The sequence below is a fragment of the Diprion similis genome, chromosome 13 (genome assembly GCF_021155765.1).
Source record: "Diprion similis isolate iyDipSimi1 chromosome 13, iyDipSimi1.1, whole genome shotgun sequence".
Lineage (NCBI taxonomy): Eukaryota > Metazoa > Arthropoda > Insecta > Hymenoptera > Diprionidae > Diprion > Diprion similis.
In genome coordinates this window covers 8723979-8748925 of record NC_060117.1, presented here as the reverse complement: position 1 = coordinate 8748925, position 24947 = coordinate 8723979, and the positions used below count along the sequence as shown (strand labels likewise).

The 24947-nt window shown below is 35.3% G+C and overlaps 2 protein-coding genes across 3 annotated transcripts in view; one reads left to right on the top strand and one right to left on the bottom strand.

The window, feature by feature from the left end:
- The first annotated feature begins 792 nt into the window (after positions 1–792).
- Positions 793–3274, top strand: LOC124414094 (DNA-directed RNA polymerase I subunit RPA43). Its single transcript, XM_046895006.1, has 4 exons — positions 793–1107; positions 1280–1422; positions 1855–2050; positions 2142–3274. The coding sequence occupies exons 1-4, from the start codon at positions 917–919 to the stop codon at positions 3112–3114; spliced, it is 1503 nt and encodes a 500-aa protein (XP_046750962.1). The 5' UTR covers positions 793–916; the 3' UTR covers positions 3115–3274.
- Positions 3275–10246: 6972 nt separating this feature from the next.
- LOC124414084 (aryl hydrocarbon receptor nuclear translocator-like protein 1) overlaps positions 10247–24947 on the bottom strand; it is a 52476-nt gene continuing 37775 nt past the window's right edge. For both annotated transcript variants that reach the window (XM_046894989.1, XM_046894990.1), the window contains exons 8-16: positions 23892–24009; positions 20518–20700; positions 16928–17171; positions 14907–15045; positions 14711–14829; positions 14522–14637; positions 14152–14300; positions 10852–10999; positions 10247–10493 (exon numbers count right to left, since the gene is read on the bottom strand). In XM_046894989.1, the coding sequence (XP_046750945.1) occupies positions 10309–10493; positions 10852–10999; positions 14152–14300; positions 14522–14637; positions 14711–14829; positions 14907–15045; positions 16928–17171; positions 20518–20700; positions 23892–24009 (1401 nt within the window). In that variant the 3' untranslated portion in view covers positions 10247–10308. The remainder of the gene's footprint in view (positions 10494–10851; positions 11000–14151; positions 14301–14521; positions 14638–14710; positions 14830–14906; positions 15046–16927; positions 17172–20517; positions 20701–23891; positions 24010–24947) is intronic.

Below are 24947 nucleotides of genomic sequence, written 5' to 3'. Positions count from 1 at the left end.
TTTCTATTTTAAAGAAGGAAGTTCTGACAAAGTTTCTTTCACTCTACGGGATAGCAAAGCTCAAACACATGTTTAATAGAACACAGAAATTAAATAGCAGTTTTCCAGTGATAATGAAATTCTCAAAGTCTCGTAGCATTAACAGAATAATTAAGGTTACGCAGTGCATCCATCTCTACCGACCGAGCAAACTCAACCTCATATGTTGTTGAGTAAATAAACAAATGAACGAGACCGACTTAAATTTCGACAGTGAATCTCTCTTATAGTAGAATTTAGGAAACTCAATCATTTCCTGAAAATCATCAATAAAATATTCTGTTTTCTGACGTGCATTACTATTTTCGCGCTTTTCGCGTTTATGGGACGCTGGAGTCCATGGACGAGAGAATTTTTTGATTCCGAAAGGGACGAGGAGTAGAATGAGCCACCTATGATCTTCATCATGTAACTTTTTACATTTCATATTCTCACATTTCCCACTATCAAAGCATTCTGATTAGTTTGAAAAGTTTAATCAACTAATTAGAATGCTTGAATGATGGGAAATGTGAAGAGTTACATGATAGGTAGTCTGAGAAATGGTTTTCAGATTTTTTTAACAAATATTCACTGTCGGTATAGTAGTTAGCTGTGCTAAAATTGCAGAATGCATTCTAACCCACTGTTCATGCAAGAAGTCGCCTATTCAATCAATGTATTCGACAACGCAAGCTCGTAACAGGTTTTCCAATCGATGACTGAAAGAGCTAAATCGTAGATTGTGAAATAAGTGAGGTTATGAAAATCAACCGCGGCAAACGCTGTTGATGTGTACCGTCTGTATTGCAACCGATTCTGGTCCAAAATAACTCAAAATACACTACACAGTGGTGAAAAGCAGTGAGGACTGAGTTCCCGCAACGTATCGCGCCAAATGGCAGGTAAAGTAATCGACGCAAAGACGTGGACACAATTGGAGCTGAGAGGACTCCTCGAGGACGAGGATTCACACGTATATTTCGAACGATGTAATAGACACGTGGGACTGCATCCGTTTTATCTTGGTAATTTGAACGCTGCGCTGAAGGAAATTTTAGGCTCTACGTTAAACTCCTACGATGCAAAGTGAGCCAAATCGAATGGTTAAATAATTGGAGTATAATTCGTTCATTTCTAGAGTGTAAATTTTGTATCTAAGGGTTTGGTCCAATTTTTAGCGTTTAAAACGAGATTGGAATATATCTATTGATGTACTTCCACTTCAACTCGACAATGAATGTTTTTTCATTTTTTTTAGGTTAAAAGGAATTATTCTCTCTTATAAGAATCCAAAAATATTAAACAAAGTGGGACCAATCCTGTACGACACATGCTTTATTCACGTTGATATCGAAGCTGACTTCTACATCTTCAGACCCAACATTGGAGATGAATTAAAAGGTACCTCTAATTGGTATAATCAATACATAAGAATAGCTGTTGTTTCCCATAATTCAAGAAAATTAATGAGGTTTGAGTAACCTATTAACACAATTTCCTTTGCTAATGGAAGTCGACAAGGAAATATGTCTCTAAAACTTGGTGAAATTAAATTCTAAACAAATTTGATAACTGCCTAAATGTTGAGAAGAATCATGCCTGTTCACTTGACTGTTTTCATGATTTTGTGCCCTCAATTTGCATCATCAATTGAGCTATACATCTTCGAAAAATAGTGTCGTAAGTGGCTGGGTTTGAATTCCTTATTCGCGTGACCAATCCTCCAAAATTAATTTTCGAATTATCAATATGAATAAAAAATGATATTCTTTGACTTTGTTTTTCTCTATTTTCAACCAGTGTCTGATTGATGCATAAATAACTTTTTTTCAGGCATTGTCAACAAAAAGAGCCAGGATCATGTCGGTATATTGTTGAATAAAGTGTTCAACGTGTCTATACCAAGGCCAGACGAAGATGACAATTGGCCAGGTTTTTATGTCCAGCTGGGACAAGAAGTTAGATTTACCATAACGTATTTGGACCTCAAAGGCAGGTTGCCATATATTAGAGGTTCTATGGATGCTGAGTAAGTAACAGCTTCAAGTCTGCTAGGATAGCGAATGATTGCTCTAATAGAATTGAAATGAATTAACACAAATTCACTTTATTTTCCACAGGAATTATTTGCGGAATTGTAAGCCATTAGACGATATCTTCGAGGCTGCAGATGAAGAGAATGAACCTGTCACCCAGGGGAATATCATGAAATTTTCATACAGCGACGAAGAGGGTCAAGAAGATTCTAACGAAATTGTCGTAGATCGTAAAAGTAGAGCAAACAAAGTTATTCACACGAGGGATGACAGTGATGTTAACGAAAAATTATTGCCTCGAAAGTTAAAAAAGTTGGAAAATGATGACAGCGAAGATGAAATTCATGTGAAGAAGGTAGAGAAACACAAGGCTAAAACTAATATTTCATTCTCAGAAATTAAGCTTGATTTGTACGGGGAGGATCCGATGAATCAGGACGGAGATATCGACGATGAATTGTATCCAAAATCCAAAATATCGAAGAAAGAAACTAACAGAGATGAAATTCCTACTAAAAAGAAAAAGAGAAATAAAATTAAGATTGAAGAATCGTCTACAGAACTGGAGGAAAGCGTAAGGCATATCTTACAAACCAGTGATATGGCTGAAGAATATTTGCCTCCAAAATCAAAGAAATTAAAAAGAGAACATATCGATGATAAAACTCATGTAAAAAAAAGTATGAAAACTAAAGCCGAAGTTGAAGTAACATACTGCGATATTGATTCGGCTGTGTATGAGCGAAACACTAGTCAGGTGAAAAGTGAATCAGGGGACGAGCGTAGTACGAAAATGCATAAAATAAAAGCTGAAATTTTATCATCTGAAGCAGAGTCTGATGTAAGTAAAACAAAGCAAAGTAGATCGATAAAATCTGAATTACCAAATGAAAGAAGTAGAAAAAAACATAAAGTGAAACTTGAAGTTTTTGCATTAGAAAATGAATCCGATATAAGCACGCCGAACGGAAATATAAGAATAGAGAATAATTTTGGTGAGAACAAGAGTAAAAAAAAACACAAAATAAAAACGGAAGCAATCTTGTTGGAAACTTGAACCTATAGCTTAAGGGGGTGCCCTGACCGATTTCGACGTTCTCTTATATATCTCCAAATATCGGAGTCCACGTATCTCAAAAACAAAAAAGAGCTCTACAGCCCTATCCTATACATAATTCTGAACAAAAACACTCCAACACATTTTAATTTGACGCAGAAATAATGAAACGGCATGAATTCTACGAATTTACTATTTCGATTTCGTAGAATCCGTGTCATTTCATTATTTCTGCGTCAGATAAAAATAGATTGGCGTGTTTTTTTTTCAGTATTGTGTATAGAATGGCCTGTTGAGCCCTTTTTCGCGTTTTAAATACGTGGACGTCTACATTTGGAGATACATACGTCAACGTCGAAATCATCCAGGGCACGCCCATAATTATTTACACAAATTTTAGATGCAAGATGAATAAATCATGAACACGCAATATATAGGTGAACAATATGTGCATTATACAATTACGAATGATCAATTTTCATGCAGTTTTAAGTACCCCTACGACAAACAAAGTTTTATTTGCAAAGAGAAATATCTGGAAGAATTATAAACAATCGCACGTTTACCGTTTTTATTTTCTGTAGCCTTAGAACCTGGTTACAGTAATTCTCTGCCTTTGTCTAATATCTATATTTATACGTGAAAATTATTTAATAAAAAAGATTACACAATAATTAAACAGATATATTACATATTTTCAAGTGTATTTATATTCATATATTATACTATCCTTCCTTATCGATGTGATACGAAACCCTCAGACAAATTTTTCAGCTAAACCTACAGAATTTAGAACAAATTTATTCTAATAATCGGAACGAATTTCGTGGTCGAAGGGAGACGAAACTCCGGAAAACAAAGTCGAGCCTGATTTCAGCGCACGGTTCGTTAGTACCGATCTACGTCTAATTTTCTCTGCCAATTATCATCTTTTCTTAACGCGATGTAGCAGTCCTACCCTTACCGACCGAGCGAACTCATCCGTTTTCTTCCTATTTCTTCTTCCCTGACACGCGTCGAAAAACCACATATTTTTTGACGATTTTCTGCGGACATGAGTAATCTTTCTCGATTCCGCTACAAAAAAGCTATGCACCATCGAAATTTCAACCCATTCCGTTCGTTTGTTTATTTAATAAAGGAAGAAAACGGATGAGTTCGCTCAGTCGGTAATTCTTCCGGGAATCACCAGATCCACTATTGTCCGATTTGTTAATTGTTGTTGACTTAATTGAATAAAAGCTAGGGAATTATTGTCAACTCTTGTAAACTTTACTCGACTGACTCGGAACTCGTAAGTTCAATCAAAAATATACGACTGATTGATCTGTTAATTTCCTATGACTTGATGCATATTCTTCAGTCAACGCTTGAGGTTATTTATTTATTTATCGCTAGCTGCCTTTGAATACCGCCTCTCTATCAGTTCGTATCAAGTTCTTTAGTCTAGCTAGCCATACAACGAATTCCCTGATTATTATGGTATCGTGCCGTTCCTTTTTCTCTAAAAATTCGCACCCAAAGTGTATCCTTTTGTATTGTTTTGTAATTGAAGGCAGGCTAGTTAGGGAATTGAGTTAACATGTCAACGGTGAGTATGTTCAACTGAGAGTAACAGCAATTTAACATTACAACATCGAGGAATATTTTCCAACAAAAATTCATCCGACAAAAGTTGAATGTACATTTGTCAAAATAACAATAACCCACCTCTACTTCTTCTTCATTACACACATAATGAGTCATATAAATAGTTATCATCAAACATTGATTCCTATTATCATTCGGAAGTAAGTCAGACAACACCCATACCGCAAAGTTGTCTTTCAGACAACGCAAAAATATATCATAAAGTTGCCTTCGACGATTTTGAGACATGGATTTTAATATCTCGAAAAAATGTTTTTGAAATTTTTGAAGCACAACTTTCTCATATGCTTTCTCACCGTCAGATGGATCTGCATTTCGAATTTGCCTTTGGTCGTCTCAATACCAGTCCGGATTCTTCCGAGCAACAAAAATACTGCTTCAGCATTTCGCTGCCCATAAAAATCCAAACTCAGTACGTCATTAGTAGTCGGAATTTTTTCATTTGATTCATTGTGATCAACGAAACATCAAACGAAAAAATGAGTAAGTATAATTAATAAGTGCCCTGCAGACAACACAAAACTTGAAGTCGTCTAAAGACGTCTGAGGGATGTTTTATGTCTTATGCGTCATTTTTTGACGTCTATAAGGCCCCAAGAACATTTTTAGGCAAGAAGATGTCTTTTGAACATAAATATATCTTATAGGCGTCAGGAAATAGCGCATCAGATATCCTTGAGACGTCTTTTTGTCGACTTGGACTCTTCTACCGTCTGGGTGTCTCTTCCGTTGAGTATATATATAATATTCAATATCCTTAGCCAATGAACACCTTAAGATGTCCGCCACACTGTCGTTGTTCACTGTTGCATACCTAACCTCTGTAATTCACGTGATTCGGGATATTTGTATCAATTATTGAGAATTGAGAATTAGTTGTATTCTCGTTACAGCAATTTTTTAAGCTAGGTAGGGACGATGGAACCAATGCTATTGTATACATGCAGTTCACTTTGCATTTCATGAACTTGAACCATAACACAACATTGTATCGAAATGTGTCAAGAAATTGCTGTAAAAGAAAACAATTATTTTTAAACTTCAAACAAATGACATCTTATTGTTCGAGACACCATTATGACACCAAATGTTGCATTCGCCATCTATTTAAGTGTCACTCAGGCAAAATTGAAAGACATCTTTCCGGATTATAGGCCGTCTTTTACCGATCTTACAAAGAACATCAGTTTGATGTTCCCCTCTGATTTCGTTGAAACTTATGTATGTTGTAGAACATTGAAAACTACGAGATACGTATTTTTTTTGTATATGCTGAAAAACGGTTCAGAGGAGTGAAAACGATTTCCAAAGATGGGCACCAACGAGGTGATTTCTTGATGGATTTGAATGAAACTAACGCTAAAGTTTTCCCATTCATTAAAAAAACATTTCAGTGTTGGTTTCATTCAAATACATAAAGCGCGTCAAGAAATCACCCGTTGAGTGCCATCTTTGGGGGTCACTTTCACCCTCTTAAACCGTTTTTCCGCAGATAACTAAAATACATGTCTCGTACAGTTTTCAATGTTCTACAACATACATGAGTCTCAACGAAATCAGAGGGGACACCAAACTGATGTTCCTTGTTAGTAGCGTACCGTGAAAAACTTAACCTGAGCGACAACTCCAAAAAATTGTCTATAGCGGGTGTGAAGTGGTATTTATTATTATTAATGTTGCTGTCACTGATGTCATCGCCGTCGTCGTTGTTGTTATTAATGTTATTTTAGACATCGTATGCGATATTGACATGACTGTACCTATTATCATTAGAATTCTGAATAGAGACAGACGGATATTAATCACCTTGCTATGCTGAACTCGATTGATATTGGTGTAATAGAATCACTGTTCACAGCCTTAGTCCTCTGGAATTATGGTACACGCAAGGAATTACCCTTTACCATTATCCATTCGTCAAATATTATAAGTAGCACAATTATGCGCTATACAACGCGATTGGTAGAGCTCATGCCATCCGGTACCAGTCGATTTCTTTTCGAAAATAAACCCGCAATGCCTTAAACCAGGTTTAAGGGTTGAATCGTTTCTTGATTATAATACGGTCACTGCACAGTCTGAAACGTGTCAATGGAAACATCGCCGACTCACCTGGTAAGTGTACCAGTTATTGATACGTTTACACCCAATTATCGACGCTTTTATTTTAAATAATTATAAACTGACGGCACAAGTTGTGGATTTCTCAATGACTAAAACCAATTGCTAGAGGGTTAAACATTATAAATTTATTTTTCGATAATATTATGACTAAGGATCAAACGGATGAAACAAAAGAAGATTAATAATTGGGACAGAGTCATCAAAATAAATTGGCTCCCATTTGAATAAGTGATTTAACCACGAGGCAACCCTTAAATTTGGTTCAAGACATTTAAGGTTTATTTTTTGATGAATCAACTGAAACACTTACCATTCACGCTGAATTCTAGTGATAACGCTTATCAACTTATTTATTGTACTTAATACATGCCCACTTATAATAATTTATTTACGGTTAAAGATACTACCTCCGGTATAAGTTAACATAATTATACGATTAAACTTGCATATAACGTCGAATACCTACTCGAATTGTCAACAATAACAGATCGTGAGGTTATATTAATTATGCCTACGAAATTTCGCAAACTTAAACAGACATCTTTCGATATTCTTTGTAGGCAGAGTTGCACGTTATTCAGATAATTTTATCTAAGGTAATCATCTTACAGATAAGTTGACTTTATCTCTTATAGATATAATGCGAGTCAAGTGAATTTTATCTTATTGAATTCGTTCCAGGCGACGCTTATAACTATCAATTCCAATTAAAATAATCTCTATGGTATTCAGCGCAAATACGGTGCAGTAGAAAACCGATGTTTCTCGTAAGGAACAATGAAAACGAAAAATTACAATCATCTACAACAAATTACAACATAATAATGTAACAATTACCCTAAAAATTGAAATAAAACTCTGCGAATTTTGGTCAAAGAGTGCGAACTTTTACTAAAAGTTATGATTATCGACAGTTTTCCATGACGTGAGTAAAAAAAATCACTAGTCATAACAATGAAAATAAAATTTCGTAATATCACGTGAAATCATACGAATTTATACGAAAATCCAAAATTCAATAGAAACAATTGTCCAGTCATGTGAATAATTATACAAAACTGCGGGTTGTTACAAGGTTTAAGGTAATCTACAATTCGAAAATCAGGGAATGATTTTTTATTCAATTTCGCAGAACAATATCAAATTCTAAAAATGGTTCACTATGAGTTTACGAATACGTACGAGGAAGTATGAAATACTTTTCCTAAACATCGCTAGATGTCACACCTCTCTCACACCGAGAACTGATTGAAATCAAGTGATGCACCTGTACTGCAGTTACAGATGATGGAACTGCATAGACCGATTCTTTTCAATATAATAGCCGTAGAGTGCGCCAGTACTCAAAAAGTAACACAACAGTACTAACACCAATCCTAAGCGTGGAAATAAGCTAGCTCGGCGCCTGCAGATAAGCAACCAGGCGTTACAATATTGTCGCTGAGATGACGGATTGTGACTTTAGTTGCCTATCTGTAGGCGCTGAGATTGCTTGTTGCCATGTTTTGAAAAGTAGTTTTCCCGTTAGCGATAGAACAATGCTACTATTCTATTGTAAATAAGTGGGAAATAAAACCTCTTTCCCGCAAATATGGAAAAAAAGTACAAGAGAAAACTATATGCTACTATTGTCCCACTTTTCTGGCGAATAAAGTAGCCATTAGAGTTGAGTCGGAATTAAACTACTATTTCATCCTTATTGTATGACCTTGGTGGGTTTAGAGAGTTTGCCATACATTTTTTAACTCACCTTCTTTGAATAAGTGAGTTTTATGAAGCAAAAGCACAACTTCTTTATTATAAGCAGGAATTATACGATAATCCATCAAAAATTATATCCCTTTCGACGATTGATTACGAAAAAAGGATTGAGAAACGAAAGCGATTCTCTGATAATAGAACATAGACTTACTTGACAAAATTTTATTCAAAAACTACTATTCTGTTCCAAATTCCCGAAAAAATTTGCATCTATTTGCGGTAATTTGCGTCTTCAGATACATTTTTCCCTTGCGTTCAAAGTACTCCATAATATCATTTTTTTTTTGTGAATTTCTCGTAATAGAAATTAGAAGATGTTCCCAAAAGATAAAAATTTGAAAATAGAAAATACAAATGAAGCAAATTATCTGAGAAAAATTTGGAGGTTTTTCCTGTACGAAATCAATTACCTTTTGACATAACTACACACCAAATTGGCTAGAGTAATAGATTTTTTTTTTTGAAAAGTAGTAATAGGTAAAGTCAAAAAAAAAATTATTGATTTTCAATGAGTGATAACGGAAGAAGGACACATACAACTACTCAGGTCATGGTATAAAATATCGAAAGCTATACAAAAGATTTGATTTTATAGAGATTTGGAGAAAAAAGTTTTCCCAGGGTTCACATAAAACATCTATTTTTAATAATTATTACATAATTACAACTATTCCCAAATGATCAGCATATTGTACTTAAAATCCGATTCAATTTATTCAGTAACATTTGAAGTAAAAATAAAAATGAACTTGTCAAGAAACTGAAAAAAAAAAAATTAAGAACAGAAATGAAGATTTTCTTCAATTTGCTACCGAAAATCTAGAATATTTTTATCGCTCGATGTACTATATTGTGTACAGAATTAAATAAAAGTAGAAGGGTTATTTTCTTAGAAGCATAAATTATATAAAAAGTAAAAAATGCGAACCGGCTTAATGTTCAACAATTATTCACTATTCGTAATCCCTATAATATAATCAGGTATGCATCACTTGAACAGCGCACTATACATAATATACTGCATACATATTTATGTACCTATACACATATTATCTATATATTTACATATGCATGATCATGATTACTTATACATTAAGTTAAGTACTTACACATTTATGGAGATCACCCTATTTCGCTTTTGTGATCAAAATTCATTGCGAGCTGCAATAATTTTCGATTGTATAAATAGATAGAACACTCGATTAATCGATTTATCTGAAAAGCAATTGAATGAACTGATTAATCGATTCATTAGATAAAGGATTTATTGGGAGAGCTATTTATTTTCAAATTTTCAAATACTTGAAGAATTACTATTAACTGACAGATCGATTAATCGTGAAAGACTATCAATCACTGAATCGCAGAACCCTGATATGGTATAGGCGACGCTTGTTTTAACACACACACACACATACATACACATACACATACACACATAAATGTAAACTTATATTATAATTACAATTATTTATCGTCGCCTGTACAACTTTGAACAACGGAACATTTTCACCAGTAAGAGTATTATTCTGAAGTGAGCCGAGCTCGTTTTGGCGCCATGTAAAGCAGAAAGCACGAAGCGACAACCCTCCTTGAAAATTGCACTCTTGTCGGTACATGAAATTATCACATTTACATGCATCGAAATCCAGTCTCAATTTATGGAAGAGGCCAGGGTAGCCCCGAAAAATCTACAGGACCTCCCAAGCCTGCGTCGGCCTCGAGGAGACTCATGATAACAGCCATCGCTGCTTCGTCGTTACCATCAGTCGGTATCGGATTTGGAGATTCATCGATAATAGAGTCACCGATCATTTCCATCATACTTTCGTCGGGCGAAACTCCTGTAATTAGTAGAACAGAAAGTTGACAGATGGCGATAAGATGAAGTTGAAAAAAAAATTAAACTTTATAGTAAAGTGTCCTTCATGTCATTATTGTTGTCTTCTGTTGTCGTCACTTATTTCGATTGTTAACAAAGCTTACGTATCTCTGATGTGAAAATTTGCAATTCTACACCCAATGCTGGATACAAGTAACTAAAAAAAAAAAAAATTTGTCTCATGCGACAATTACAACGCCACGAAGTACATTTCTGCAATAATTGGTACTCAAAATACCGCAATAAATTTTTTGACATTATTCTCGCGTAAGAGAAAATTTTTCTTGGATATTTGTAAAATAGTGAGATGGAACTGCGACCTTGATCATTAGATATGCTGCTCAATTGCACGTTGTTTCTTATCTCAGTGAAAGATGGCGTCAGATCACTGTTGCTGTTGTCACTTCCGACTCCCGGCACCGATATGTCCATTACTCCTTCGGGGGAAACTGTCGTTGATATTTGCGACTGGAAGAGGATGGAATTAGTTATACATCTCTAAGTAAGCTGATTTTTGATGAAATCGTCAGTTGCCTTGTGTGCGTCAGCCTATCGGGCAAAGGGGGCAGACAAAAGTAGACAGTAGAAAGCATAGGCGAGTTTTGGAAATTTATAACTTGACTGTTGACGATTTTCGTTGTATTTCAGTTTATTTTGTTTCATTACTCCTATTAGCTTTTCTATTGCACAGAGTATCAATTAAGTAAAATAAAATAATTATGTCAAAAGCAAATCGTGACCTCAGTACGATGAACAGCATTTTTGTATATGAAGAGCGATGTAGGGTAACAAAATTTTTGTTCACGTTTCAGCCTAAATTAGGGATCTCTTCAGAACGATTTTTATTGAAATCTGTTCAATGAATAGGTTCAAAATTATGTTATGTGAATGAAAAACCATTAATCATGGTGTGTGAAATGTTTGTCGTTAATTTAGAAGAAAAGTTTCTACGTATGAGTACCTGGGAGAGACGGATCGCCTTACACTCCTTAAACTTTATTATATGTATGATGTAGATAAAAATTTATGCGGTCTAGATAAGGTAATTTTTAATTTAAGACTCATTTAAAGGATTCGTACACAATGATTAGTGGTTTCTCATTCTTATAACACAATTTTGTATCCATTCATTGAACAGATGTCGATAAACAATTGTTCTAAGGAGGCCCGCCACTTGGGCAGGAACGTTAAGAAAAATTTTGTTTCCGTACATCGACCATCATAACCAAGAATGCAACTCTGTTTAAAATAATTATATTTGTTACTCGATTCGTTTATTAAAAAGGCCGTTATCGGCGAAAGTGATACGAATGAAGGTATACTCGTATAGTAGAAAAAATATCTGAGAACCACGGTTTTAAACCCAGGTCATGCAACTGTGGTTTCCAACGAGGCCTCTTAGGGTGCCAAGCGGCTAGCGTCGCTGCGATCGAGGGATACATTACATTATCGAAAATGTAAACAAAACCAACATGCAGTACATCAGTCACATACACGATGTAGGTTATGTTTATGGATCCCTCGATCACAGCGCCATCTGGATTTTTCTTCAATAGTGGAGTCACTACCTCCTATTGAAATTCTGCCTAAGTTGCAAAATCTGTGTTCAGTTCAATTTGTTGAATTTCCAAAATTCACCGACTTTTTCGCCGTCCACTCGTGGAAACCCTCTTAAGATGGTTCTTCAGCTCAGTGCTCTTTCTGTTAGAGTTAGATTAGTTCAAATGCTGGCGGTGTACAGGGGGTTGATCAAATGTCTCGAATTTACAATTCGCTCAAAATTGTGAAAAATCCAGCTGTTCGAATGTGGAGCAGGAATGGTTGAACCAATATAGACGGATAGGAGGCGAAAACTTGTCGGATTTTCATGAAAATTGGTTATCCGAGCTTCTTAGGATCCCTGATTATGAATCATGAATGAAAGTTTAAGTCGTCGAAATCGTGGGAACATAATTGGATTGCTGGACTTACGCGGGCCGCTGATTCTGACTTTGATGACAGAATTTCCAATTTCCAGAATAATGAATTTAGAATGGTAACCGGAATGGTTATAATTTCTTGGCCAGTAGATCTTCCAGAACTGTGACTGTAGTTATTTCCAATGAACTTTCGCGAAGGGGATGTGATTTTTGCGTCATTCTTCATTGGTTAAATCGCATCAGTTACAATAAGTTGCATGAAAAGTGTATTAACTAATGATTATTAAAACTGTCAAATCAAGCCAATACTAGTTTTTGAAATATGGAATGCACATTGGTAAAACTAATACTTTATTAATATTCGGAACAATGTATAACAATGAAGTCAATCCATTGTCAATTAATACAATATTGCAAAATTTTCAACGTGATTTATTGCCTTGATTACCGAAACTATGCCTAATAGTGAAACAATTATTTATTCACTGAAGCATCAATTATTACTAAAATCGATTGTGCATTAACTAATTCATTTTTTGAAACTTTGCTTCAATGACAAAAGTTCATTAAAACACTCTGGGAAAACGCACCCCACGGATAACAGGATGAGGATATTACTGATTTCTTTACCAATTGCAGGATTAGGTTGGGTAGACAACTTGAGTTTCAAAAATTCAAAAACTACCGCTCACGATTTCCGAAATGCATTTTGACTCTGTGAAAAAATACTTAGGTAGATTTTTTTGATTTTTGTGAGCCGGTTTCATTTTTCGATTCGAAGATAATTCAATTCAGGTATTGGTACCTACTTGAAAGGTGATTCAGCTGATATTTGAAAGGGAACTATTCTTCAATATTCCATGAACCAACATTAAATTTGAGCTGACTTTTGAATCAAGCACCACCACCAGATCCGAATTTCTGACGAATCCGTAGTTTATTCAAAACCATTACCAAACAGATGCCGATATTCAGTTGATTGTATTTTCGGATTGTCGGAAAACGGGCTAGGTAACCGTAACTTCGAAATCAACGACCCTGATAATGCCGGATAACCAAATTTCATTCTTTCTGTCCACATTGGATCAGTCATCTTGAAATTCAAACTCTGGACGTGTGATTTGGAATCGGCGACCCAAAAAATATTCGAACAGCTGTTTTCTTTTACAATTTTGAACAAATTTAACACAGGCAAATTCACTGACTTAAAACTGCTCTAAATCAAGTATGGTTGAATCCTCGATGGGTGTTTAAGCAACTTGTATCATAAGAATTGAACATGATGTCTGTTATGGTTTGGTGCATTTTTCATGGGATACCGTATAAGATTGTTTGACTGACAAGAACGACACAGTAACATAAATTTTGCCGTAAAAGTTAGATACAAAGAAAATATTATCGATATGTTCGTAAATCCAATGTTTTTTCATATTATTTAGCATCATCATAATCAGTGACATATTGGAAACATTATTTGGGGGAATCCAAAATGCTTGCGTATGATCATTATTCAATCAAAGCGCTTTAATCGTGCGTCAACCGATTCTGAAATTTCATGTGTAGAAGGTTGGTCACTCTGAGTTTCACATATTGAAGAATGCAAAATTTCTTTGACCGCTAGTTGATCTTGATGAAGAACCACCGAGAGAAATTCATGCGTTTCGTGCATTTCATGTTATGCCAAGGTTATGCCATTATTACCTCTGTATTTCTGGAAGCAGGCTCCGATCCTGGATCTGGGGAGGAGTCCTCACCCTTCCGTTGCGAGTCCAAGACTTCCTCGGCTATTTGTCTTCCGATTTTACTCACCTCTATGTGACTTCTGATCAGTCTTTCCAATCCACCGTTACCTGGATTGGAAGAAACGGATAGTGAAGATGAAAACCCACCATTTCCATTTCATTGATTACCATAGCCGAGTATCAGAACATGCAGAAGTGAACTTTGAACACCGTGAAGTGACGGAAAACTGGTATATGTTGCTGACTATCAAAGCGAGAAGGATGGTCAAGTTCATGCGGATTGCCTGGATTATCTACCTCGAGAGACATAGTAGATATTCGATTGATACCTGATGAAGCAGTGGATTTGAGGTGATAATTACTTTGGGCGAGATAATCGTAGTTTCCCTGAAGGTTGGAGTCTTCGGATTTTGTCGCGCTACTTTCGACTCGCCTCACGTCGGAGCTGCGAAATGAAATTTCACATTACTCATTGTCGCTGTAAAAAATCTGGAGACTTCAATGTTCGAACACCTTACAAAATTGCGGAGTTCTTAGCTATCAGCGACTCGACATCTTTCGTCCAAGGATTCCGGAAAGACTTGAACTCTGACTGCATCCGGACGAAAGTGGCCTCTTTGCTCCTGAACCTGTACACCTAATGGAATACAGATCGACGTGGTTGAAGCTTCGGCATCATTAACGACGGCTTAAAATATATGCTTGATCATTCACCTGCGTGGTTATTTGTTCTCGTGCCTGGAGAGCTGCTTTGTGAGACTCTGCGAGGTGCGGAATATCATCGTGGTGGTAGTACTCGTACATATTCGTTCCTAACAGCTCTTGAGGAAGAAAACCGAGCACCAGTGTGGCTCTGGAATCCGAAAAGTATTAGATGTAATCATGTGCTATTAAAATTCATAAATGTTTCGACTCACAAAGCACGTCCGTTTGGTCTCACCCTCTGATTTCGTTGAGACTCATGTATGTTGTAGAACATTGAAAACAAAGAGACGCGGAATTTTTTTATCAGTGGAAAAATGGTTTAAAGGGGTGCAAATGGCCACCAAGAATGGGGTGATTTCTTGATGCGCTTCATGTATTTGTATGAAACCATTGCTGAAATATTTTAATAATGAATAGAAACATTTCAGCGTTGGTTTCATCCAAATACAACAAGCGCATCAAGAAATCACCCCGTTCGGTCTCTATTTTTGGGAGTCGTTTTCACCCCTTTAAACCATTTTACCGCAGATAAAAAAAAATACGTGTCGTTTTGTTTTCAATGTTCTACAACATACATGAGTCTCGCCGAAATCAGAGGGGGACACTAAACTGATGTTCCTAGTCAGAATAGAAGAAAAATATGAAAATTCTTTTAGCACATACAATAGCGTTAATCATACTAAGGTGTTTCAATTGGGAGTAACATTTTTTTGCTTGCAACCTGAAAAACTTGTACATAGCAATAAAAAATAAACAAGAAAAATGTTATCAAAGGAATATATCTCTTGAATCGATATTTTAATGAGGCGTTTTTGGGGTACCGAGTTTTTTCAATTCGAATATTGTAGGGATGATATCATTTTTTATTCTATTGTTGCCATTCAGCTGCATCTCATAATATTACGAAATTCCTAGATCAAATGGTTCAAGAGTTATAAGCCCCGAAAGTTAATTTTACGTAAAAATTCATCTTTTAACGTTAATGGCTGAACGAATGACTTAACAACAAAAATCCAAATGGCACTAATTTTGTAGAGAATTCAATTCCGTATCATTGAATGCGACTTGGTGGTAAAAAAATTTTTCGTGTCATTTGATTGGATAAACTTTGGACTTCAAAAGCGCTCTTTCAAAATTGCAGTTAAAACATATCCTTCCACGAAGATTTAGAAAATTTTATTTCTGCAATGTAAACACATTTCTCAAGTAAAAGCAAAAGCTGTTGCTGTCAAACGAAACAAACCGATCAATATCAACGGATAATTATTATCTACTGGAATAAAAAATTGAGACTATTTTTTCGTAAACAACTTTTGTCTCTACCTTTTACCATTTCGAATTCTTACTACTAGGTTAGACTATTGAATCATACAATTTTTTCATATTTTTTTATCAATAACGAATGAATAACGTGTTAATTCATCGACAGCACGTGAGAAATTGGTTTACGGCAGTCATACGTGTTTGTACTCTCAATATTCCAACGTTCGTATAATTATAGTGTCCGGTTTAAAAACCTGGTGTACTGAGTCTAGCGATGCCCACTAACAATAAGCTGAAAATAATCGATGCATCGATTAATCGAGTCAAAAGAATAATCGAACAGGACTCGATCAAATTAAATCGATTGATCAATTATTTCATATTTTTTGAAAATGGTGTATATGAAACCAAAAATTCATGAATTTCAGTATGTAGTTTTAATAGCGGAAAAGTTTTTTGATAATTTATAGTGTCATTCAGAATATTTTCCTATTTCAGTTAAGAATATTCATTTTATACTTCACTTATTACATGAAATAGATACTTAGTGAGTAAGAAAATGGTAATAATTGATACTTTAATTACAAAAATTTATATCGTACTCCATCGTTAATGGGAGTAAAAAACAAAATCGATTGTGAGGAAAAATAATCGAGTCGGTCGATTAATCGACTTTCAAAAATAATCCATTATACTTGATTAATCGGGAAAAAAGAGTCGATTTAATCGACAATCGATTATTTTTGGTCATTCTGAGCACTACTGACCTCTGATCGACGGATAAAAATTTCCCATCCATTGCGTGACGTGAAATGAACTGAATCGTTCGCAAATGCGGTCTTCGGGGTGCAGAGAAAGCCGGAAGTTGCGGTTGGACTCGACCTACCGCTACGAGGCAGGAAAGATTGCACGCTTCTCCATCGTCTTCGCCTTCCTGCTCTTCAAGTCCGATTTTCGCTGGAGCCCAAGCCTTCAAATATCCGGTGCACTGAATGACGCAATACTTACAATCTGGAACGACCATTCGGTTTACAGCTGTTAGGTATTGGGATTGTAACTTTCAATGCGTCATCTGGTGGGAAAATATCAAATCAATGAAACCAGGCTGACAAGTGACTGTTGACCATCTTTTTTTGACATGAGTAATTTTAAGCCCCAACAATTACGATTTGCCTCTCTACTAAGATACAAAACTTAGGTTATGTGGTGATAAAATGGCGCCGACAACCAGGCCCTGACGTCACGAGGACATTTTTTTTTTCAATAGCTTTCGAGGTTAGTGCGAACTGTATTGTGTTACAAGTGTGAAAAGTGGGAGATTTTCGATGGATATGAAGTTTGCAGCGAGATCGGCAAACGCAACCCTACTGAGAAGTGAACAGAAAATCATGCAGATTGTCGTTTTTCGTAGAGTTTTCATGGAAAGACGAAGAGTTAAGCTTTCCAGAGAATTCTGTTGCTTTGAGACCGCTTAATTTTCAAACATATCGTCGTGATTTTGACTGTGTAAAGTTAATCTGCAAGGAATCAGGGTGTTCGTTTTTCGTTCGTTTCAACGATGCATATCATTCGAACAGAAATCCGTTACCGCCACAATTGTCAACGATCAAACGACCGACGCACAATCATCCGTAAGAATGAAGAATTCCTAACTAATGACCACTAATGTTCAATGCCGAAAGGACTACGGACGGTAATCGGATCAACGCTGTTCCCGTGCCGAGTGAAAAATGCTAAGCCAGCTAAATCCTAAGCTGAAATAATCCACTTATGCAACGGGAATTTGGTTAGTGTGAAATTATAAACAAGGGAGTGATTTATGCAGAAGTTTATGGAAACTCTTATTATTGGCAGCAATCTTCACGGAATCAAAAGATTCTAAGTTTCTTCTGTTAATGTAAATAATTTTCAGTAAAATCTTTCAACCCAAACAACATCGTAATTAATGTTTGTATCATCGCATTTGCATACGAAGTTGAAAATCTATAGGCATTTCTAAAGAAACGGCAGACTAGTTCATAATAATTAGCAAAATATTAGAAGATAAGAATTTCTATGGTTTCTGTTGCGGTAATTGTATAAGTAGTGATGGGTTTCCAAGTTTTTAAAAATTGCATGAAGTTCCGTCTATTCAACAGCGGCACATTTTCAAAAATTTGTACTGTGTCAACTGTTTTTGTTTACCTATTACTAGAAAACTTTTTCCGAAGGACAAAAACACGCTGAATACTAATTGTGATGTTGCACAATTAGGAAAAAAGACTGTTCTGAAAAATAGACCGTCCGTCATATCCCTCGAGCACTTAAATACATGGATTTTTCGAGGTTATGGGACGGTTTTCATCCAACAATTCCTGAAAACCATAAGGGAAACGATGACAAAATAACAATAATGTCAATAGTTCAAAAAGAGCATCTTATACCCTTGATTTCATACAAACGTAACTCGAGATTCGGTTAGGTTAGGTTAGACCCGAAACTCAAAGGTAGAGCCAGACACGCGTGTCCCTAGAGAAAGGGAGACTGTTTTATTGAGTACAAGGCACATTCTGTTCCGTCGTCGTATTTTTCATTGCTCAATCATGCGCTGCACATTGTGCTTGTAAGCAACACGAGTCAGAGGTTTCCCTTTGAGAAGAACTTTTCTGGTGGAATAAAATTCCTACTAGTTCTACGAAAATCTCTACGTCTATTTAGGGAATTCAGAATACCTGTTGGTGAATAGTTATTAGTTTAATAGGTTAATGAATAGAAGTTTTCATATAATCACTTTGTTTTTGATGAATAAAGTAGTAGAATGACTTTCTTTTTCTTAATTGATAATGGATAGTTTTTTTCGAATATCGTAGAACTTCTAGTTTAGAGAAACATGTTGACCTTTTTTTTTGCCAGCCACTCATTGAGACCAGGTGAGTTCAAAAATATTCGACATATTTTCTGAACACGTTCAGATTGTAATAAAAAGATGAGAAGAGATGTCTTTAAAGACAGATCCATGATCTATGCTAGATATTTGACTTGCCTTTGATAATTTTTTTTTTCTTTTTTTGAGAGAGTGATACATCTAGCAGTAGTTCAAAAATAGTATTTTATATACTTTTTTTTTTTAGATATTTTTACTATTATTATAGAGAATCATTCCGAAAAATTCATATTTTTTTCAAAATTAATGTGAGAAATAATTTATTCGTTTTAGAGCTTCTAGATTTCCTCCACTCTTGTATATAAGAACTCGCAGTTTTCAAGAATTATATGGGTCGTTCTATATCAATTCAACGACGTTTTTTCGATGACCCCTTCGATTTTAAAAATTTCTTGATATGTGATTATACATGCAGAAAGAAATATCCACCTAAATTTCTAGCTATTCATCTCAACCCGTACCGCAGTTATTGATTTTAGAAGAAATATTCTTAAAATATTCATAACTTCTACAAAAATCAAAATATTTCAACTTTTGAGCAGACCATTTTTTTCTGTTTTTTTTTGCGTACTTTTTAAAGAAAAAATAAAAAAAATAGAAAAACTATTTTTTTTATAAGAAGTTATTTGAATCCCATCTTCATTAGTATCTCGAAAATGTTGTTGAACAACTCAAAGGTCTCCCATTGAATAAAAATCGACTTTTTTTTTTGTCTAAAAACGGCTAAAACGGCCAAAATGATATGAAAAATTGTTTATTTTTAATTTTTGATTTTTTCTTCGAAAAATAATAAAAACATTTCTTAAAAATGGTCTACTCAAACGTTAAAGTATTTTGATTTTTGTAGAAGTTATGAATATTTCTTCTAAAATCGATGACTGCGGTACGGGTTGAGATAAAGAGCTAAAAAATGAGGTGAATACTTCTTTCCGCATGTTTAATAACATATTAGAAAATAAAAAAAATCGAAGGGGTTGTTGAAAAAACGTCGTTGAAATGATATGGAATGACCCATATAAATAAATGACAGATGTTTTTATTCAATCGTAGATTTCTGTATACTTTCGTCAAATTCTATAACAGTTCACGACATTTTACTTTCATTGTTAACGCCAGTAAATTTTCAATTTTTCTCGTAGAAAATTCTATCAATCATCATAAGTTTTCGTAAAAGTTGACATTTTTTCACGAAAATTCGCAAAGATTTAGTTTCATTTTCATAGATATTTAATTTTTTACTCTTTTTTTTGTCGACAATTGTAGATGTTGGCAATTTGTCGTAACTTTTTATAGCTTTCTGCGTACAAACTTCAAATAAAAAAGAAAAAAAAAACAACAACAACACCGATTCCTAACTATGTCTTATTTTTTCGTGCTTTCGTAAAATGTAGGTACTGTAAAAATTATTTTTACTTGGGTTTGTACAAGGCTCACCATTATTCTGCTGTTTCTTACGCCGATGACACCCAGTCGTTGTGTCTGCTTCCTCTTTCACCTTGGGATTCCCGCAGCGCATGTTGTCCAGTTTCCGCTTCATCCGGCAGAAAAAGGACCTTCGAGCTCCCGGACAGAACCTCGACATGTCATGTGGTACGTCAGTCTTGACTGGGAGCATCGCTAAAATAACAAGTCAACTCCCGTCAGAAATTTTGCTCATCTCATCATCGTGAGTGATATGAAATACTGTATTTTTCGATATTGTGTACTGTGTAAACTGTGATCAATTTCGAGATCTATGGTCAGGTCGGACAAAAATGATTGAAATAAGGATTCACCCACGTTCCCACCTTAATTTTCTTGAATTTTTCTAATTTATTTACTTTTTTACCCATTCAGATCCGGTTTTTTGCACTTTTTAGTTACTTTAGTAATTGAATGAACATAAAAATACAGTCTAATCACCATAATTGTTTACAATATAAGATTTATAAATAAGCAAGTTAAAAAAATGACGTTTTTTTCGGAAAAATTCATTTTTGAAGAATCTGACTAAGGAAACTACTTGAAATTTAGTGAAAGTGGGTATTGGGGCCGCTAATTACGAATCTGAACTCAGATTTTCAAAATTTAAAATGATGGATTCAAGATCGCAGCAAAAAATTTAGGAAATTGTAGAATTTTGCTGAAAATGACACATGAGGGGTTTTTCGGGTCGCTGATTACGAATCCTAAATCATATTTTCAAAATTTTAAATTCCACAATTTCCTACATTTTTCACTACCATCTTGAATCCGCCATTTCGAGTTTTGAAAATCTGAGTTTGAATTCGTAATCAGCGACCCAAAAAACCCCTTACGTGTCATTTTCAGCAAAATTCCACAATTTTTTAAATTTTTCGCCGCCATCTTGAATTTCGCAAATCTGATAGCAGATTCGTAATCAGTGACCCCAAAAACCATCGTTTGAGAATTTTCACAATCGTACGATCATTTAAACAATGTATGCCTCAAAGGGTTAAGGATGCTGAGTTCGATCGACCGTGATCCCCTGAGTACTTAACGATTTTGAAATTCGCCATACTTAGCTGCTGAAGACCAAATTGCGACAACCTTAGAGAGGCCATATTACTCGACAAGTTATGCGTAACACCAAATTTTCACGAATAACACATCTCTTTATTCTTACCTAAATGCCAAACTTTGAATTTGGATGGAACGTTACATTAGGTGTATTGAAAAATTTTTGAAAAAATATTTTCGAAACGGAAATTAATTTATGAACCACGTTTGATAAACTTTCTTAACTCTAATTCTAAGTCAATGATGGTAAAAATTATATTTTGCATCAATGACAATTTAATTGACTTTCCCGACAATTGCATGCATGCATAGAAAATCCAACTGGTTTTTCTATCACGAATTTAGGTCATGTAGTACTCCTACGCTTACCGACCGAGCAAACTCACCCTTTTTCTTCCTATATTAAATAATCAAACAAACAGAAAGGGTTCAAATTTCAACAGCGGTTCGCTCTATTATAGCGGAATTTAGGAGAGTCACCGAAAATGGTCAAAAAGTGTGTAGTTTCTTGAGACGTATTAGTATTGCCACATTTCCGGGGCCAAAAAGTGCGCAGCTGTGATACGTTGCGCAATTCCGGAAAGAATGAGGAGTAAAATGAGCAACCATGAGACTGTTTTCATGTAGACGAGAACTATAGGAATTACAATAATTTCGTAAGTAGAAAATGCTCTCACGATCAGCTGGGCGTACGGCCAACCAATTGTGAAAAAAGCGAACATTTTTCAACGGTTTTCGGGACATAAATAACTTTTCTGCATTCCGCTACAAAAGAGCGATGCACCATCGAAATTCGAACCCGTTTCGTTCGTTTGTTTAATTATTATAGGGGAAAAAGGGCGAGTTTGCTCGGTCGGTAAAGGTAGAAGTACTACATGACTTTAATTCGAGACTACATCGTATGAAAGCAAGAGAAAAAGTCAAAACATATTGCACGGAAAGTGAAGATCACCGAGCAATCAACAAGCTCTTGGATAACTTTCGCAGGCTATGCACACATGTTACAATAATGTAATACGAGGTCACGAAGGATGTTTCTATGCGATTTGAATACAGCTGCTTATCCGTGTGCAGTCGATATTTTTCAACTCTGCGTCGCTGCTGGTGCAGTGCTCGTGCTGACATTTAGTCAGAAAAGGCAAACGCATGCCTGGAACGTGAGGCGATTCAACCGTGCTAAACCATGTGTGCAAAGACCCATTCCGCATCTCGCGGAGAATGTTCGGTCAAGTTGAAATTCATTACTCCGGGTATATCTTGGTGTACAATGTATGGACATACAGTGCGTTCCAAAACTAGCTGACCATGTGGGGATTCGTTGGTTGGGATCAGTAAATTACATAATGCCAATTTTTCTTTTTGTGTATATTTCGCGACGTTTTGGCGGGTCCTGCCTGGCATCTCTAGGCTTCTTTATTGATATTAAAAGGAAAGAAAGAAAAAACAAAAATTATCATTTGGGAGAATTAGTATTAGACTTACTTAAAATGATATTCCTAAGGGCTTTAGGTGTTACATATTTGGCAATCGAGGAGGGAGTGAATTCCTTGATCGATATACAAGATGGCTGACATTTGAATGATTTTGATACAGTGGTTATGTTTCCTGTCTCTTAAACGAATCCCCACAGGACTATCAATCCCGAGTCACGAACTTCAAATCAAAAACTAGCTGGCAGCGCTAAAAACTCTCTAGGATAAAAGATTGTTGTCAGCACTGGGAGCTAATGTTGGAACGCACTCTATGTATCACGGGCTCAGAGGAAAGTAGGAATTCTGGTGCATTGAATCCCTGTCGGTCGAGGAACGGTTACGCAATTTACATATCCGTCGACGTGATCCTCTTTTCAATGTAGAAACTGCTCGATTGATAGGCACACAAATATGGAATCTAGTATCTGAGGACTTTCGATTCGACAAATCCGATCTAGTGAGATAAATATGAGTCTCAAAATAGGCGCAAGAATGCCTTCAAATAAAAATTCGCTAACAAGTTACAGTCGATATATTTTATCTTCCTAGAATTCCGATGAACTGTGTTTTTCAAAAAATGCATTTAGCAATTAAAATGCTGGCAAAAACTTTTACCGCAATTATTCATTTTTCTGTACGGATCTGTCAAGCTTCCATATAATAGCGTCATAATTAATTGAAGCTTGTAAGCTACATTGCAACACAGTGATTACCAAGTTATGGACTCTTCACTCACGATTAATCATAAATAAAAAAAAAAAAGTAGCACCACCTTTCCATACTTACGACATATAAATCGTATATATATTTACTTACTCTTAACGTCAATCAAACGCTCCCTCGGGCTGAGATCGGAGGAGGAAAGCTGTTCTTTGACCTTAGCAACGTCCTTGGGATGCAGGATGTCGAACCAGTTCTGACCCAGTAAGTCACCCTGTGTGAACCAGCGTTTGATATAAAGTAAAGTCACAATTGCCCTCTAGGAAAGTGGATGACAATCTAAAAGACATTTTTTCACGTCCGTCGCTGCAAGGACGACGGCATAACCTCGAAGGGAACGATTCCTGATCCTTGTCAAAGATGCCGAAGTAAACGGTTAGCAAATTTCGATTGTAAGCACTTAATACACATAAAATGGTTACGTAGTATTCCATGTTAATTCGATTATTTTTTTTTACCCTCACCAATATGGACGTGGTTAAAATGTTTTTCCGTGACAATCTCTGTTTATGTATACCTATGAGACATTCCATGCGGTTTCGAACGGTCAAAAAGTTGTCCACTTTCAAAAAAATTGAAATTTTGTCAAGTTATTTATTATATAAAGAAGAGTAGTTTAAATTTTTAAATCGCTTCTTTTTAAGTTTCAAAATTTCAAAATTTTCTGAGGAACATTATATCTTGAAAGCATACGATTAAACAGAAAAATGTTTCAGACAAAAAAATTGCAGTTTTACATACACTTTTTGCAAAATTTTGTTTTGCAATTTTTCGAGTTGAAAAAAATTACCATATTCTTCAAAATCATACGAAAATCATTTTTTTTTGGTCGATATGTCAGTTTCGATTTATCTGAAGTATATCGAAGATATACTTCAGAGTATTGTCTGGATATTTTTTCAGATAAATTGAAACTGACATACCGATCGAAAAAAATTATTTTCGTATATTTTTTATGAAAACAGTCATTTTTTCTACTCAAAAAATTACAAAACAAAATTTTTCACAAAGTTTATGTAAAACTGCAACTTTTTTGTCAGAAATATTTTTCTGTTTAATCGTATACTTTCAAGATATAACGGTACCTATTTTGAAAATTTGAAAAACAATTTTTTGACCTTTCGAAATAACTTTTTGACCGTTTGAAACCGC

What these genes read in the sequence shown, in the direction of transcription:
- LOC124414094 (XM_046895006.1), top strand. Translation starts at nt 917, where the DNA reads ATGGCAGGTAAAGTAATCGACGCAAAGACGTGGACACAATTGGAGCTG. An exon ending in CATTGGAGATGAATTAAAAG is followed by an intron (nt 1,423 to 1,854) that starts GTACCTCTAATT and finishes ACTTTTTTTCAG; the next exon opens with GCATTGTCAACAAAAAGAGC. An exon ending in AGAGGTTCTATGGATGCTGA is followed by an intron (nt 2,051 to 2,141) that starts GTAAGTAACAGC and finishes TATTTTCCACAG; the next exon opens with GAATTATTTGCGGAATTGTA.